This window comes from Bos indicus, chromosome 6 (assembly GCF_029378745.1).
Source record: "Bos indicus isolate NIAB-ARS_2022 breed Sahiwal x Tharparkar chromosome 6, NIAB-ARS_B.indTharparkar_mat_pri_1.0, whole genome shotgun sequence".
Lineage (NCBI taxonomy): Eukaryota > Metazoa > Chordata > Mammalia > Artiodactyla > Bovidae > Bos > Bos indicus.
Genome location: NC_091765.1, coordinates 45,448,731 through 45,467,011, shown reverse-complemented (window position 1 = coordinate 45,467,011; position 18,281 = coordinate 45,448,731). Strand labels below are relative to the sequence as shown.

Here is an 18,281-nt window from a genome sequence, read left to right as displayed (position 1 = left end):
TGAGTGCTGGCAGTGGACATGGCTCTAGGTATTTAACTGTGAAGGGACTTAATGTAGGGAATAAGGTGTTTACAAAATCATTGAGGGGTCAAGGGATATGGACTCTAGACTGGGCCTCTGGAAATGCATTCTAGAATACTACAGAACTGACCTACCAGGGGAACTACCACCTCTGTGGCTACTGCTAAGGCTGCTTATGTCAAGAACCCAGAGCTGAGACTGTGTTCCTGGTATCAGGAGGCCATACCACCTCTGGATCCCAGGACAAAAAATTCCATGTCTCTACTGCCTTGTTTGCCAGTGACAATTAACAGTCAGAAAAAAAGCAGGAAATGTCTTCCACCTTCTAAGTCTCATGGAAGTACATCTAATTAGCTAAACTTAATTTGTTTCTATAATGCTAGTTGGAAGTCCAGAGAATGTAGTTTGTAATTGTCCAGTTTTTAGTAAGGGGGCTTCCCTGGTGGCTCAGACAGTAAAGAATCTGCCTGCAATGCAGGAGACTTGGGTTGGGAAGATACAGTGGAGAAATGAATGGCAACCCACTCCAGTATTCTTGCCTGGAGAATTCCATGGACAGAGGAGCCTGGCGTGCTACAGTCCACGAGGTTACAAAGAACTGGACAATGCTGAGCGACGAACACTTTCACTTCTAGTAAGACCAATGAGAAGTAGGCTGAGCGAGACAGTCCACACTCTCCACACTCAGGGTCAAATGACACACTCACTGCCATGGCCACAAATGGCTGCAACAGCAGAAACCAAGGTCTCCCACTTGCTGAGTGCTCCATCAGTGCAAGTACTGGGCTGAGTTCTTTACACCTGTCATTCCTTCCCTGCACTATTATTAGGATCCTTTCATAGAGGAGAGAGCTGGGGTCTTTCTAGACAGACAGGTAAATTGCACAAGTTTATGCTGGTGCTGACTTCCCTATAGCTCAAATGGTAAAGAATCTGCCTGCAATGCAGGAGAGCAGGGTTCGATTCCTGGGTAGGGAAGATCCTCTGGAGACGGGAACAGCAATCCACTCTAGTTATTCTTTCCTGTAGAATCCAATGGACAGAGAAGCCTGGTGGACTACAGTCCATGGGGTCACAAAGAGTCGGACACAACTGAGTGACTAACACACACATGCTGGAGGAAGAGGAGGAGCCAGCCTCTGAGTTCCATCTGCCTGATTCCAGAGGCTACTTTCTCACTGCTACTTGACCACCAGCCACCCAGTTCTTTATCACTGCTCCCCCACCCACCATCACTCTGAGCCAAGGGCCTCTGAGCGAAGGGCCTCTTCACTCTCTGTTAAATGCAGCAAGCCTCAGGCTCTGGGCCAGTTCACAGACTCCTGAGAAGTCTCCCACAGCTTTCTTCTTGGTCCCTGCTTTTGAAGTTATTGCAATAATCTCAGTTTTCCTGCTTGGAAGAAGCTTTCTCTACCCACCTCTCCTCCTTCTGGAGAAAGAATTGCTTTACTCATCCCAAGGAAGGTCTTCATTTCCCTTCTGCTACATCCACATCTACTTTTATTTCATCTCTCTCCATCTGAAATACAGATGAAGGCAAGACCAGGATCTCTGAATTCTGAGTCTTAGCAAAATGCAATTACTATATTTCTTTTTTCTTGTTCTAATCACAGGAGACTTCTCTGAGAACCCTAGTTACTGATTCTACCACTCCCTTACTTCCTACTTCTGACTCCTCTTTGAAGCTTGACATTGGTGTGAAAGGTATTTTGCTTCAAATTGCTTAAGAGGTCTCATTAATGAGGTTGACGACAGCCATATCCTGCCATGCTTTGTGAGACTTGTCATTTCCCCCTACCCTGAACATTTAGAACACATGTGAAAGGAATGACAAAGTGATATGGTCATTATTTGTTTATTTGCATCTGTCTTTGGAAAATATCTCCTTAATTTGAAATACCCTCATCTCATGAGGTGTCACTGATTTGTCTCTGGCTCTCTCACCTCTCTTCATATCTGGGTTCATTCAGCAACCACCAAATGATAAGCAATCTCTGGGACTCATTCTAATTATTTATTCATTCAAATCTGTGAATGCTTACCTTGTGCCAGACACCACGCTAACTGCTAGAAAAGTAGGTGAATAAATAGTCATAGTTTCTGTTTTCCAGGAGGTTTCTTTCTAGACATCACCAATGCAGTTTTAAGTAAATATATAAGGAATCTGCCTGCAATGCAGGAGACATGGGTTGGATCCTAGATGGGGAAAGAGCCCCTGGAGAAGGGAATTGTTACCCACTCCAGTATTCTTGCCTGGAGAATCCCATGGGCAGAGGAGCCTGGCAGGCTATAGTCCATAAGCTTGCAAAAAGTCTGACAGGACTGAAGCGATTTAGCATGCACACATGCATGCCCTCTTCCTACATGAGCCTCCATTTGCATAACAGTCGCCCCTCTAAGAAGTAGGAATGCATCTAAAGTTTACCAACTTGTCCATTTTTAAAATGAGACTTCTAGCACTGTGCTCAAAGTCAGGTACTACTTCAAAAGCTTACATTCAAGTATGTTTACTGTCTGGTCTTCGGTTAATTGACTAGCTCTATTAAGTGCAATAAAGTTCTGCCATTTGGGCTGATTTTTACCTCAGGAAGAGGACTGATTTCCAAAGGAGAGATTAAGTTAGTGATAGTATATCCTGCTTGATAACCTCCAGATTCAGTTTTGAGGTATGAGCCATCAACAAATAATATTAGACCTCAGTTCTCAGTGGCATTCTCTAATACATTTGAGTCATGTACAGAACATCCCCTAACAAAGGCAAGACAATTGTGCTGTTCACCTTCCTCTGGCAGAGTGGCAAAATTCAGTGTTGGAGTGGTGATTAGTTAGTAATGTGAGAGTACAAGAGTAATAATGTCACAGGAGGTTAATCAGCTGGCTGAAAAGTGTTGCATGTTCTCAGCCAGCATTAATGTCTGTCCTATATGAGGAACTATGAGGTCAAATGAGGATCCTAGAGCTAGTTCAGTAAAAACATCAACAATTACTTATTTTTTTAAGCAACAGATACTACTATGGGGGATAAATCTTTCCAATGAGGTCAAGGGTCTAGCAATAGATTTTTGATGGTTCCCATGAAGTTGAATTAAAACCCCAAGGGTTTGTCCAGATTACTTATGCACATATAGACAAAAGGGATTTTTGTATTTAGAAATGCCAGTAAATGAAGCTATTGAAGAACTTTTTTCCTTTTTCAGAGAACCTTTCTGAAAAAGGAAAACACTTTCAATATACTGACTTATCTTTGAGCACTTGAGGTGAGTAAATACAGATAGTTGAACAAAAATGACAGGGTTTAATTTAGTAATAGTAGCATCCCTGTCTACCGGGAATTGATGAGGCTGACCATCCGTATATAAGCAGCAGCCATTTTTCCTGGAGGAAAAGAGATTCTAAGCATAGACGACCTCAGGAGAGCTGGCAATAGTTGGTTAAAAGAGATGTTTGGTCTCTTTGTGTTTCAAGACCACTCTGAACATAGACCCAACAAATTTTCCACCCTTGGCAGGTGAGTGAATTTGAGTGAACGCCCTCTAGATCAAAGGCAAACTCTCAGAACAAAAATCAAGATGAAAGTTGAATCTCATCCAGTTTCACTGGTGACTCATGACAAAATTTGTCCAAGTGGATGCTGGTCTGGTAAGAACAGCCCTCATTAGATCAATACTCATCAGTCTGTGACACTGGTTGGAACAACAGTTTAGAGGACCTGTGCCTGTGTTCTACCTTATGATTCTTCTTCCTATGACAACACTTTCAAACAGCACAATACAAAATAGAAGTATTAAAGAGAACCAAAAAGCATGGAAAGGAATGGTCTGATTCCAAGGATGTCAAATATATGGGAACTAATAACAAAACCTGGGTAACAAACTTATAATAAATAGTTGAATAACTCAACACAAAAACAGTGGAGCCCAGATTTGGCACTAACTTACCATGTTGACACAGACTTGACAGCCAGAAGCAGGGGGGCATTGGGGTATCTGTGAGAACCTCATCCGGCTGAAGGCTGGGGTCCATGGTGATGGACAGTTCAGATCGTGTCTCAGTGGAGTCTCCAGGAAAACTATGGAAATGAATGAAAACCATCCAAATAACAGAAACTTCAGAACTAGCAAGTTCTAGAAGAACTTGCTAGTGTAAGAGATTTAGTCATCATCACTTGCATTTGGCAGACTCAAAGGCAGGCAGGGGAGTGGAAAAGCTTTATGTTAGAAAAGGGGAAGGGTTCAGGTGTGCTCTGATTGGAGACTGTTGGCAAGGGGAAGCTGTTGAACATTTATCATATAGATGTTCAGTGCTGTGCTTTGAACACAAGTGTCAAACATAACCCTCATCAATAAGGAGCTCACAGTCTAGCTGAGGAAGACAGAAAATTATCAACTGAAATGCAATCTGGCAAGTATCATGGCTGATAAATGGCAGGATGGTTTGGGAATACACAGTAGGAACAGTGGTTGAGTGTGAAAGCTTTAGTCATTCAGTTGTGTCCTTTGGGACCCCATGGACTGTAGTTTACCAGGCTTCTCTGTCTATAGAATTCTCCAGGCAAGAACAGTGGAGTGGGTTGCCATTTCCTTCTCCAGGGGATCTCTCCAACCAAAGGATCAAACCTAGCTCTCCTGCATTGCAGAAAGATTCTTTACTGTCTGAGCCACCAGGTTACCTGTTAAACAATGAGTCCCAGGGGAGTGGGGTGTGGTGGGTGTAGGGGATTGGGAGCGAAGGGTCTGATTTGTAAAGATTACTGATTTCAGTGGATTTCCATGGTGTAAATACTCCCACCCTGGCCAGTTTTAATTTACCAGTAGGATGCCACTAAACAGGTAGTTGGAAAGAGATGTGAAGTAAGGTGCCATTATATCCTGTTTCCACCATACAGTACAGCAGATGTAAATAATCTCAAGATCACAGATAATAGTAAAATGTAGAAAAATAATTGGGAAATTACGAGTTTGAGTGTTTAGCATATTTTGCTTTTAAGACAATTGGCTTAATTGTAAACTTACAATTAAGAGCCACTGTATTTAAAAACCAACTCACAAAATTATTGAACATTTGACAATCACCTCTTGAAAGAGAATATGAACTATTGTAAATGGGCCCCAGCATACCACTAGAAAAGAGTAATTTCAAGAATTATTGTAGGCTCACCTAGAGTGAAGACTGCAAGGAAATCAATGGGAGGGATCCTGCCTTTTCATCTCCATCTCAAGCACCTAGTGCTAGGTTGTTGAAAAGTCAAAAGTAACTCATTAATTCAATATTTAAAAAAAAAAATTTGAGCCCCTACTATATTCTGGGCACTTTCCCAGGCATTTGGGGAGTACCACAGCAAATACCAAGGCCCTGCCCTTTAGAGGGTTTACATTCTTTTGGGTGTACGTGTGTGTATGTGTATGTTTGTTATAAACGTCTCATCAGGAGGTGGATGATAAGTGTTATGGCCAAAAATTTTGTGGTGTAAAGGAGAAAAGGAGTGGGGGCATTGCTATTTCAAATGGGGTTTCCAGACAACTGTCAATGTTGAGATCTATGAAGGAAGGGATGAACGGATCTGGAATCTGAGAAACATGGCCTGAGTAAGACTGAAGAGCAGACTCAGATATCTCACCATTCAACAGGACTGGAATACAGCGTAACCTAGGAAATTTTTTCTTCAGGGAAGACACTCACTTGGCCCTGACTCTCCTCAGCCGCTGCTCTCAGGTGCAAAGTCGTTCCTTCATATCTATGGGCAGGGCTAATTTCCTGTACTGGTTGAAGCCTGCCAAACGACCTACACCCTTGCGCAGGCGCAAATGCTTCGTCTTCAGGCACACTATTAGGAGCGGTTCGCGCATGTGCGAGAGCGAGACGGAGGTTTTTGTCCCAAGGCCTTCCCGTACCGTCCAGGAGGTGAGTCGTCTCCTGGTTCCGGGGTGTATTTGTTGTGTGTCAGTTGTTCTCCGGTCTCCGACAGCTGTCGCCACTACGGACATGAACCGCGAGCTCTTCGCGGCGGGCGAGCGGCTGGTGTCGCCGGCTTACGTGCGGCAGGGCTGTGAGGCCCGCCGCTCGCACGAGCACCTCATGCGGCTACTTCTGGAGAAGGTACTGGGCTCTGGGGTCCCTCCCCAACCGCCGCGCCCCCCAGGCTCCGGCTCCGCCCAGCGCCCCTGTTAGTTCCAGGACGTGCCCCACCCGCTCGTATTTGCTGTCTGAACCCTGTCCCCAGACCCTGTCGCAGATTGGCATTGCCCTGTACCGGCTTGCACCGCTCAGGTCCTTCTCAGCTTCGCCAGTGCCGCAAAACCCAGCGTTTTTAGGGGATACGAGGTTTTCGGGATTTTGAGACCCCCCCTCCTTTTTTTTTCCCCCTAACTTCGGGTTGGAGAAGCGAGGGGGAGGGGCCACATGATTTAGTTTTTTGTTTGCGGGTAGGGCAAAGTTCGCCTCTTCCAACTTTCACTACTCCCAGGAAACACGTGATGTTTAAATAAACTTAGGTTTATTAACTGGAAGGACTTACCTGGTGACAAAGAATCCGCCCGCCAATGCGGGAGACGTGGGTTCCATTCCTGGGTTGGGAAGACCTCCTGAGGAAGGAAATGGCAACCCACTCCCAATTTTCTAGCCTGGACAGTCCAGGCTCCATGGACAAAGGAGCCTGGCGGACTACAGTCCGTGGGGTCTCAAAGAGTCAGACAGGACTTAGCGACAAAACAAGGCACTTAAAATCAGTCAATCCTAAAGGAAATCAACCCTGAATATTCACTGAAAGGACTGATGCTGAAACCCCAATGCTTTGGCCACCTGATGCAGGGAGCCGACTCATTGGAAAAGACCGCGAAGCTGGGAACGATTGAAGGCAAAAGGAGAAGGGGGCGACAGAGTATGAGATGGTTAGGTAACACCCCGGGATGGACAGGAATTTGAGCAAAGTCTGGAAGATAGTCGAGGACCGAGGAGCCTGGAGTGCTGCAGTCCTTGGGGTCTCAAAAGAGTCGGACCCGTTAGTGACTGAACAACATGCTAACTCACAGCAAGTGTTGCTAAGGAACTTCACAGTTCTCCTGGTTCTTGCCAGCATCCTGAATTTTAATCTCAGTACGGTTTGGCAACCCCAGTTTTAACACCCTGGTTTGAAAAATCCTAGTGGAAGATAAGGTTTATTTGTCTTCAGTTACTTTTGTTACAGCTTTAAACCTGAGTAAATCTCATTGTATGCATTTATCATCACTTCTTGGACGAGTCTGTAGATAATTGTAATGGATTGTAACAAACATTTTGCCTCCTGAGGGTTTCTTCATAGTGTTGAATTCATGTCTGAATTTTAGAAAGCAAGGAGCATGGCAGAATTTGCATGGAAAAGTTTTGAAGTTCGTTGAAGTAGAGTTCTAGGGAATGATGTTTTTTTTAATATAGTCATAAGCTTTTTTTTCCCTCCTTTTTTAAGGGCAAGTGTCCAGAGGATGGTTGGGATGAAAGTACACTTGAACTCTTTTTACATGAACTTGCAATTATGGACAGCAACAATTTCCTGGGCAATTGTGGTGTGGGAGAAAGGGAAGGAAGAGTGGCATCTGCATTAGTTGCTCGGCGACATTACAGGTATGTTTTTTTTTTTTAAGTACAAAGCATTTCTTTTTTCTTTGTTAAAAACCATGGTGGCAGTATTAATAATATTAAATTATAAAATGTTCCTTTGTAACCTACTTCTTGTTTAAATGGACATGTGAACTAGCTGCAACAGGGAGACGGAAACAATTTATCTGAATAGGTGTTTTTTAAGACAGTAGGGTAAAAGTTCTAGTATGTGGTGGTTATCCTGTCAGGTCTGGGTTGTTAAAAATACTGGCTGTATGTTGTGTTAACAGTGTTTAACCTAACCTATTTGGTTATAAGAGTTTTAAAAGTGTTAGGGTTGTTTATAATTTTCCATGTTTCTTTTCTAACATTGCAAATTTTTTTAATAGAATGCTATATGGATAGAACTTTCCATCATTCACTCACATCTAAATTGAATCCCATTATATGAGTATCCTGCTTTGTTGCAGTAGGTGTAGGAAAGGTATATTATATTTAATTTCAGGTCAGTAAATCACTTTTTTCTTTTGTATTATTTCAGAAACATTATTCCATCAATTCTGACAATGATTTAGTTGTCAGTGGTTTGAAATATGATTTCTCTGTTCTCCAACTTTTCCTTGAAAAATAGGTAAACTCTTTAAAACTCATGTGTTCCATGATTTTAAATCATGATGAAATTTTCCTCAGGATAGTAGAATTTTATTTCAGCCCAAACTATTGTCAAAGCTAATGATAACGAATGTATGAGCTAGATGAAAAATTCATGGTTAAAAATAAGCTGATAACATGGTTGATAATATATGTTAAAAAAAAAAAAAAGCTTTGTACCTGAGGTTGCAGAGGTAATGGAGTATGACACTAGTGTTCTGTGATAATTCCTATGTGCAGAGTTTCTAATCTAGGCAACTATAAATGATAAATAAATCAAATTTAAAATGAATGGTTTGTACACTAATTTTATGCTAAGGAGCATATAATTCTTCTAAACTTAAGGCAATGTTTGAAACATCAGTTCATCTCTGTTGGAACTTAGCTCACTGCTCTGATTAGGGAAATGGAAAGAAAGAAGATAAGTTAGTATTGCATATATTCTGGTTTTCCATTGCTGTATAACAAACCACCTCAAAACATAGTGGCTTAAAGCAGTCACTTATGGTTGTCTCTCACAGTTCTACAGGTTACCTGGACTCCGCAGGTAATTACTGCTTCAGGTCTCTCATGTATACGGTCCAGCTGAGAGTTTAGTCTTCTGAAGGTTCAACTGGGCAGTTTATCCAAGTTCAGTCACTTAGATGGCTGGGAATTGAGATGGCCTCTCCAAGTGGCCTGACTTGGGTTTCCACCAGCATGGCAACTGGATTTGAAGAGAGAAACCCTCTCCTCCTCTCCCCAGCCTCCCCTTGAGCAAACCCTTCAAGAGGCCAGGTAGAAGCTTTAAGACTTGTTATGACCTAGCTCAGAAGTTCCACACCATCATGTCTGCTTGATTCATCCAGACCAAACAAATCACTGAGGCCAGCCCAGATTCAATCTGGGGAATTAGACTCCATCTCTTGGTGTGGCAGTGGCATATGGGCATAGAGAGAAAAGAAATCAATAGTGGCCATCTTTGAAGACTAGCAACCACAGCATAATTGATGAATTTGTTTTAACTAGATATTTCCACATTATTAATAGTCAAATATAGTGTTTATTTGGTTATTTGTATTTGTATACTTATACAGTGGATTACTTAACACTGAACATTTTTGTCCAGTTGTTGGCCCATTTTTTGCTTAGGTTCATTCATGGAATTGGACGATCAGGTGATATTTCTGCTGTGCAACCCAAAGCTGCAGGTTCTAGCCTTTTGAACAAAATTACCAATTCTTTGGTCCTGGACATCATAAAATTGGCTGGTATGTACTGTGTTAATCATAATACTTTTGGCTGACCAGTCACACAAACCTTTGCCTAATTTCTTTTATTAATGCTTCTTTCCAAAAGGAGTATAAATGGCTTTTGAAAAGATGTATATAAAACCTTTAGAATAAGATGGAAAATAAGAGCCATAAGCCTGAAGGATGAATTTAGCAGTGAGCTTCCTGAGCAGGAATACAGAAGAAGTATTAAGTCTATAACTCTTTTATTTGATAGAAGTATATAATTTCTTTAAGAAGGATGCTAGTTTTTCAATGGAATAACTAATTTCTGTTTTTCTTCTTATTTGTAGGTGTCCATACAGTGACCAGCTGCTTTGTAGTTCCAATGGCAACTGGTATGAGTCTAACCCTGTGTTTCTTAACATTGCGACACAGAAGACCAAAGGCAAAGTATATTATATGGCCACGAATAGACCAGAAGTCTTGCTTTAAATCCATGATCACTGCAGGTAAAAAAAGAGAAGCAGCATATATGTTTTCAATACCACAGAAAATTCAAACATTTTATATAGAGGCAAATAAGTGAAAAAGAAACTAAAGTGAAGTTACTCAGTCGTGTCTGTCTCTGTGACGCCATGGACTCTAGCCTGCCAGGTTCCTCCATCCATGGGATTTTCCAAGCAAGAATACTGGAGTGGGTTGCTGTTTCCTTCTCCAGGGGATCTTCCCGACCCAGGGATTGAACCTGGATCTCCTGCACTGCAGGCAGACTCTTTACCATCTGAGCTACCAAATAAACCTGTTCCTATTCCTTTTTTTTAATTGTGGTAAAACATACATAACAAAATTTATTATTTTAACTGATTTTAAATATATAGTTTCTTGATATTAAGTACATTCATCATGTTTGAACCATCACTGTCATCTCTCTACAGAACTTTTTCATCCTCTTAAACTGAAACTCTACCTATTAAACAATAACTCTCCCCTGCCCTCCACCCCAGGTCTACTTTCTGTCTATGAATTTGTCCTTCATATAGGTAGAATTATAGACTATTTGTCCTTTCGTGACTGGCTTATTTGACTTAGCATAATATCTTTAAGGTTCATCCATGTTATAGCACGTACCAGAATTTCCTTCTTCTTTTAAGACTCCCATTGTGTGTGTGTGTGTGTGTGTGTGCGCACGTGCCTGAGTGCATATTGCATGTATATATATATCTCATTTTGTTTATTCATTTACTGGTGGACACTTGGATTGCTTCCGCCTTTTGGCTATGGTGAATAATGCTGCTAAGAACATGGGTATACATATCCTGTTTGAGTCCCTGCTGTGAATTCTGAAAAGTATACACTCAAGAAGTGGAAGTGTTGCATTTTATGCCCCCGTTCTTTAAAATGGGGATATGATTACCTACGATTGTTTTCAGGATTAAATGGGATAACATATGAAATGCGGGCAATAATCCCTGGAGCATACAAGGTGCTTCAGGAATGTTTGTTGTATGTACATGAGTGGAATACCTATAAATAATTACCATGAATCAAAGTACAGGAATACAGACATCACTGAGTATAGATGAGAAGAAACTTTAAATTGGCATTTTAGTATTTGGCTTCCTGATTAGGACAAGTCAAATTTGAGAATTTAAAGTTATTTTTGAATGACCTCAGTCTGTTGTATGAAATGAACAGTATTGGACTGTAATTAAACTGCTTAAATAATTCTAAAGAAACTCGGGTAAAGGGATTCATAATAAGGTCATATAGCAGAAATAGACTTTTAACTGGCATAAATCTGTCAAGTCTGTTAATTTGCAAACTATTAACCAAAAATCTGATAACCAAACTTATGGAAAGATTGATATATTGAAAAACTGGAAACTTTTTCCAAAAGGTGTTATGATTTGGACTACATTATGTTCTTAGGAAGCAAGATGGTTGTATTCATAGAAAAACAACACAAACTTGCATTGTAGTTGTTTAAAAGCAAAAATAGGGTTGAATCTAGAGAATTTGATAATGGAAAATTAGCTATCCTTAGGATGTTATTTATTTAAGTAAAGTTTTGTTTTAGTAGCTGCTTAGATATGAAGTCTAGACTTCTGTGGACCAGCATGTGAATTGATGATTTTATAGTGGCTGAAGTTTTATATTTCTGTAGGTAGAATGCAGACAACTTGTTGTGGATTCTAAAACAGAAATGAAAACTATTTGCACTGAACTCTGCTTTAAATTGCTGTGTGACCTTGGGGAAGCCACTTAATCTTCCTAAACTTTGGCTCCCTTATCTTTGAAATGAGTAAGTTGAGTTAAATGGTTTCTAAATCCCTTATAGCTTTTAAATCCATGAATCTAGCCTACTGCTAGATCTGGTATTTGGGAAGACTTAAGATGTGAGTACATAATAACTTTATGTGCAAAACAATTTTTATATTTAAATTATAGAAGGCTGTTACAAGCTATGAGATGGGTCTCCTAAAATGTGTTTTATTTTTCTTTAGAGGTAAAACATTAAGTGCATGATTGTGATTTGTTCCAGTACTTGATTGTATTATTTTTGTTCATCTCTGAAATAAAGTGTACTTTAAAATAAAACTTGTGTTGCCAGAGATTGAGTAGATTTACTTTTTGGTGGACTGAAATTGAACAGGGCTCAGTGACCTCTTTTGTCATCAATGACTGTGTTATTACTTTCCTAGGCATCTATTCAACACTTGTTTTCGTTTCTTCCCAGAATTAGTCTTTCTTGTCATATCAAAATATTAAATGGATTTGTGATCCTAACTGTCCTTCACATTGTTTTGACCTGCCTTTGCCTCATGCCAGTATTAAGCCAGGTCTTTATATTAGAGAAGGGTCCATTGACCAAAATAAATATTTAAGAGTTCTGTATAGAATAGGACTGCTTCCTAGAGTCCAGGATCTCCCCTTATTCTAACATTTTGGTTTCTGGTTGACTTGGTTAGGTTTTGAGCCTGTGGTGATAGAGAACATTTTAGAAGGTGACGAGCTGCGCACAGACCTGAAAGCAGTGGAGGCTAAAGTCCAGGAACTTGGGCCTGATCACGTTCTGTGTGTTCATTCTACCACATCCTGTTTTGCTCCAAGGGTGCCTGATAGGTAAATGATTTGTGAACTTTGTCTTTCACTGTTTATCAGTCTTTAAAATGCACTTATACTAATTCTGAGAGATGTCTAAGTAACATTTGGCAGTTAATGCTACTTGAATGGACTGTTGAAGAAACAACATAATGGCTTCAGAAAATAAAAATATGATATAGAAGAAGGAAAAGCAACTAGTACCAAGTGGAGACCCTTTTTATCACCTGAAAAGACTCAGAGCATCTGTTTTCTTGCTCTTCATTATGTTTCTGGCTTTCTAGCATCCTTTTTGTCATTATTTAATAGAAGTTTCTAAGCTAAATTTTGGATTTACATATTTGGTTTTATTGCCATCTCCACTTACTTGATCTTACAGTTTGTTTTCATATATAGAAACTATCAGTATTATAATAACAGATTTTAAACAGAAAATTTTAGGATTATTTATTGTCCACTGATGCATGTTGATGTATGGCAAAACCAATACAATATTGTAAAGTAAGAAATAATAATAATAAAAAGTAAAAAATAAATAAATTGGAAGACTAACCCAGATATACAGTTAAGTATATAATTATCCTTGCATTTAGAGAAAATGCAAATGTTTAAAAATGGCAACTGTTTCCTTTACTAAAGGATGGCCACAAGCTTTTGCTCTGAAAATGTGGTAGGCTTAGGTATAGTAATATATATTTCTAGTTTTGACAGCAACTGTTTGTTTCATTTTAAACATTTTTAATATAAGTACTAATAATTTATAAAAACTACATTGACTTTGGACTATTTTCATAGCATCAAGTTACACTTTGATTTTAGTTCATGAAGTCACGTGATTTGACAATAATGAATACATGTTAGCTCTTTATAGGCAGATTTTAAGACTTTTTTAAGACACTTGCTTCATTCATGAGCTTGAGTGCTGTTTTCAGATTATGTTACATATGCTTGAGTTGTTTATTCATTACTTATCAAATTTTAAATTTGTATTGAAATATTAAATAAACATCTTTATTTCTTCATTGATGTTTTTGCTATCTAGAAAAATTTTAATGTGATGGAAATAAATTACATTTCTAAAAACAGCATATGGATATTTGCATTATTATAGATAATTTGTCCTTGAGGATATTTTTGTGAGGATATTTTTGTTTTTGTTTCATTTTGACTTTTTTTTAAATTGACATATGGTTGATTTGCAGTGTTGTGTTTCTGGTGTACAGAAAAGTGATTCAGTTATACATATACATATAAAAACAATATACATGTTGTTTTTTTATATCTTTTCCATTAGGATTTATTAAAGGATATTGAATATAGCTCCCTGTGCTATACAGTATGACCTTGTGGTTTATCTGTTTTACATGTAGTAGTTTGTATCTGCTGATCCCAAACTTCTTATTTATCCTTCCCCCACCCTCTTTCCCTTTTGGTAATCATAAATTTCTTCTCTGTGTCTGTGAGTTGTTTCTGTTTTGTAAGTTTATTCATTTGTATCATTTTAAATTCTGCATATAAGTGATATCAAATTGTAATTTCCTTTCTCTGACTTGCTTCACTTAGTATGCTAATATCTAGGTCAGTCTATATTGCTGCAATTGGTGTTATTTTGTTCTTTTTTTATGGCTGAGTAGTATTCCATTGTATATATAGGCCACATCTTTATCCATTCACCTATAGGTAGGCATTCAGGTTGCTTCCATGTTTTGGCTATTGTAGATAGTGCCATTATGAATATAGCTCAGTCACTCAGTCGTGTCTGAATCTTTGTGGCCCCATGGACTGTGTAGTCTGCTAGGCTCCTTTGTCCATGGGATTATCCAAGAAGAATACTGGAGTGGGTGTCATTTCACACTGCAGGGAATCTTCCCACCTCAGACACTGAACCTGTGTCTCATGCGTTGGCAGGGAGATTTTTTTTACCACTAATGCCACCTGGGGAAGCCCTCGTTATGAATATAGGGATGCATGTGTTTGTTTGAATTAAGAGTTTTGTCTGCATGTATGTGCAGAAGTGGGAATGCTGGATCCTATGGCAACTCTATTTTTAGTTTTTTTAAGGAATCGCCATTCTCTTTTTCCATAGTGGCTGCATCAGTTTACATTCCTGCAAACAATGAAGGAGGGTTTCCTTTTCCCCACACCCTCTCCAGCACTTATTATTTGTAGATTTTTTTAATGATGGCCATTCTGAGTGGTGTGAGGTGATACCTCATTGAAGTTTTGATTTGCATCTCTATAATAATTAGTGATGTTGAGCATCTTTTCATGTGCCTGTTGGCCATCTGTATCATTTTGAATAACTTTATTACCTGGTATAGGATAAGTACATTTTGTGTGTATTATCCTTTAGAAAAAATCAGGTTTTTTTTTTCAGTCAGAATTCTCATGTTTATTCTTATGTTAAATGCTACTGTTATTGGTGTTATATAATGAATGTTCCTGATTAGAGTGAACTTTAGGAATATGATGATGCTCAGTTATTAGTAATATGTTTGAATTTCTGATTTTATTAAATTTAAAAATACATTTTTATTTCCTTACATTAAGTTTAATTCCTTTATAGTTTTAATTTGAATGTATATATTATCTTTATTAATTAATTGGACAGTATTATGGAGCAAAATCAAAGAAAATGTTTTTTTAAAGTATCATTTCTTAAATTGATAACTTAAATTGGATTCTGAGTTAGAATACAGTCCAATTCACGTCAAAAATATTTTTTTGTTTCTCCTTGCCCTCTTAATACACATTGTAAATATTAGCAATTTGATCAATTCAGAATATTTAAAACTACTCACAAGTCCTTTTTTTAAAAGTACTTTGTTATTATGATGCTTTATTCTAAAAGAAGTTTGTTCCGTTATTAAGAAATACTTTCATTAAAATACAAACATGTGAAAGTGTCTTTTATAAAAAAAATACTTGTGTGTATTCCGGAAAGTCTATTTTTGTTAAAAACAACATCTGATTAGTTTTCTGCCTTGATTTGTGAGGTTTATGAAAATGAGTGATAAAATGAGTTTTTAATTCATAAAACAAAACTTTAGGGATATAAATTGAAAACTTCTGATGTTGAATAATGTTATTCCTATTTGTAGTTTAAAAACATATTAATGTACATCTACTGTAAAAGGAAAATGTGCTATGGATAAATAGATAGTTAAGCTATTATATATTTATAATACATTCTTATGGGGAAGAATTTTTTTCTTTTAACATGCTTTGCTTTCAAATTTTATATTGTAGAGAGCATTTTTTAATAATTTTATCAAGCCATAAGGTTTTGTTTTAGCTTCATAGCATGAAGACATTTCTGTTAGAGATGACCTCAGTCACAAGTAGTACTTAGTTTTACAAAAGAGCATTATTTATTACACTCCAATTGAAATTTATTACCTTACTTTGCATAAAGTTAGACTCTCAGATTGTCTTAATATGAGAAGTATCAAATGAAAAAGTAAGAGTGAATTTTAAACCAGCAGCTATTTAAAAGATTCTTTAGTATCCAAGTTGTTGGAAAACGTTATTTTGGTACTCAAGTAGTTTAATGTTCTGTATTTTTTAATACATTAAAGTCTGTTTGAAAATGTATTTTTTACTTTATGAGATGCTTCATATGAGACTTCTTAGGATTTCAAGATATGCTAATTATTTTGCAGATATTAGCTTTGGAGTGATAAGCAACTGAAAGCATTTAAAAATGAGCATATCAACCTTGTAAGAACTGTATAAATAATCTGCTTCTTGCTTTTTATATCGAAAATTTTCAAGTGATTTAAAAGCTACCGTCTATATAGATTTTTCTAAACACTTGTTTTCTTATTTTTATTGGTAACATTAATTTAAAAGCTTTTTCAGGCTTATCCCTAAGTACCTACTATGTATATTAAAGGTGCCAAATTATATGCTGAAATACTGCTGTAAAAATTTCAGTTTGTCATTTTTTCCCCTAGTATACTTTTTTGCTATTTAGTCGCTAAGTCGTTTGTGACCCCATGATTATAGCTCACTAGGCACCTCTGTCCATGGGACTTCCCAGGGAAGAATCCTGGAGTGGGTTGCCATATGGATAACTTAAATTTTAAAACTTTTTTTGTAGTTTATTAAGGCAGAGTATGAATACATCTTTCTATTGAATATGTTTATAGGTTAGAAGAACTGGCTGTGATTTGTGCTAATTATGGCATTCCACATATAGTCAACAATGCTTATGGAGTGCAATCTTCAAAGTGCATGCACCTCATTCAGCAGGTAAGAGCTTCAAAAGATATGTCAAGAAAAAATGTATTTTAACATACTTGGGATTATTACTTTGTTTTTCTTGCAACCTAATATAGAAAGACAGTTAGTTTAGCATCTTCATTTTTATGGAGCATTAGGAATTTGCATCCAGTAGTTACTAGTGAAAGTCATTATTTGTTGCTAGTGGCATTGGACTATAGCTATGCTCAGAACGGATATAAAAATATTTTGCCACAGAACACAGAGCTGAGCTTCCTATGCTATAGAGCAGGTTCCCAGTAGCTCTCTACTCTACACATGGTAGTTGGTAGTGTGTATTTATCTGTCCTAGTCTCTCAGTTCATCCTACCCAAGGTGGGAGGTGGAAGGGAGGTCCAAGGTGGGGGGCTATATGTAGCCAATTCACTTCATTGTACAGCAGAAACTAATACAACATTGGACATTACCAGATGGTCAATACTGAAATCAGATTGATTATATACTTTGCTGTCAAAGATGGAGAAGTTCTATGTAGTCAGCAAAAACAAGACTGGAAGCTGACTGGAGCTCAGATCATGAACTCCTTATTGCAAAATTCAGACTTAAATTGAAGAAAGTAGGGAAAACCACTAGACCATTCAGGTATGACCTATATCAAATCCCTTAACGATTATACAGAGGAAGTGACAAATACATTCAGGGGATTAAATCTGATAGAATGCCTGAAGAACTATGGACAGAGGTTCGTGACATTGTACAGGAGGCAGTGATCAAGACTATCCCCAAGAAAAGGAGATTCAAGAAGGCAAAATGGTTGAGGAGGCCTTACAAATAGCTGTGAAAGAAGAGAAGGAAAAGGCAAAGGAGAAAAGCAAAGATAAACCCATTTGAATGCAGAGTTCCAAAGAATAGCAAGGAGAGATAAGAAAGCCTTCTCCAGTGATCAATGCAAAGACATAGAGGAAAACGAGAATGGGAGAGACTAGAGATCTCTTCAAGAAAATTCGAGATACCAAGGGAAGATTTCATGCAAAGATGGGCTCAATAAAGGACAGAAATGGTATGGACCTAACAGAAGCAGAAGATATTAAGAAGAGGTAGCAAAAATACACAGAAGAACTATACAAAAAAGATCTTCATGACCCATATAATCATGATGGTGTGATCACTCACCTAGAGCCAGAAATCCTGGAATGCAGTCAAATGGGCCTTAGGAAGCATCACTATGAACAAAATTAGTGGAGGTGATAGAATTCCAGTTGAGCTATTTCAGATCCTAAAAGATGATGCTGTGAAAGTGTTGCACTCAATATGCCAGCAAATATGGAAATCTCAGCAGTGGCCACAAGACTGGGAAAGGTCAGTTTTCATTTCAGTCCCAAAGAAAGGCAGTGTCAAAGAATGCTCCAACTACTGCACAAATGTACTCATCTCAACACGCTAGCAAAGTAATGCTCAAAATTCTCCAAGCCAGGCTTCAACAGTATGTGAACAGTG

General features: G+C 38.2%; 1 protein-coding gene across 4 annotated transcripts in view; it reads left to right on the top strand.

The window, feature by feature from the left end:
* SEPSECS (Sep (O-phosphoserine) tRNA:Sec (selenocysteine) tRNA synthase) overlaps positions 1 to 18,281 on the top strand; it is a 49,835-nt gene that overhangs the window by 5,027 nt on the left and 26,527 nt on the right. The window contains exons 1-6 of one of the 4 annotated variants that reach the window (XM_019962533.2): positions 5,743 to 5,922; positions 7,463 to 7,617; positions 9,376 to 9,494; positions 9,809 to 9,967; positions 12,428 to 12,581; positions 16,712 to 16,814. In XM_019962533.2, the coding sequence (XP_019818092.2) occupies positions 5,758 to 5,922; positions 7,463 to 7,617; positions 9,376 to 9,494; positions 9,809 to 9,967; positions 12,428 to 12,581; positions 16,712 to 16,814 (855 nt within the window). In that variant the 5' untranslated portion in view covers positions 5,743 to 5,757. The other 3 variants (XM_019962534.2, XM_070791241.1, XM_070791240.1) reach the window with 3 other exon arrangements.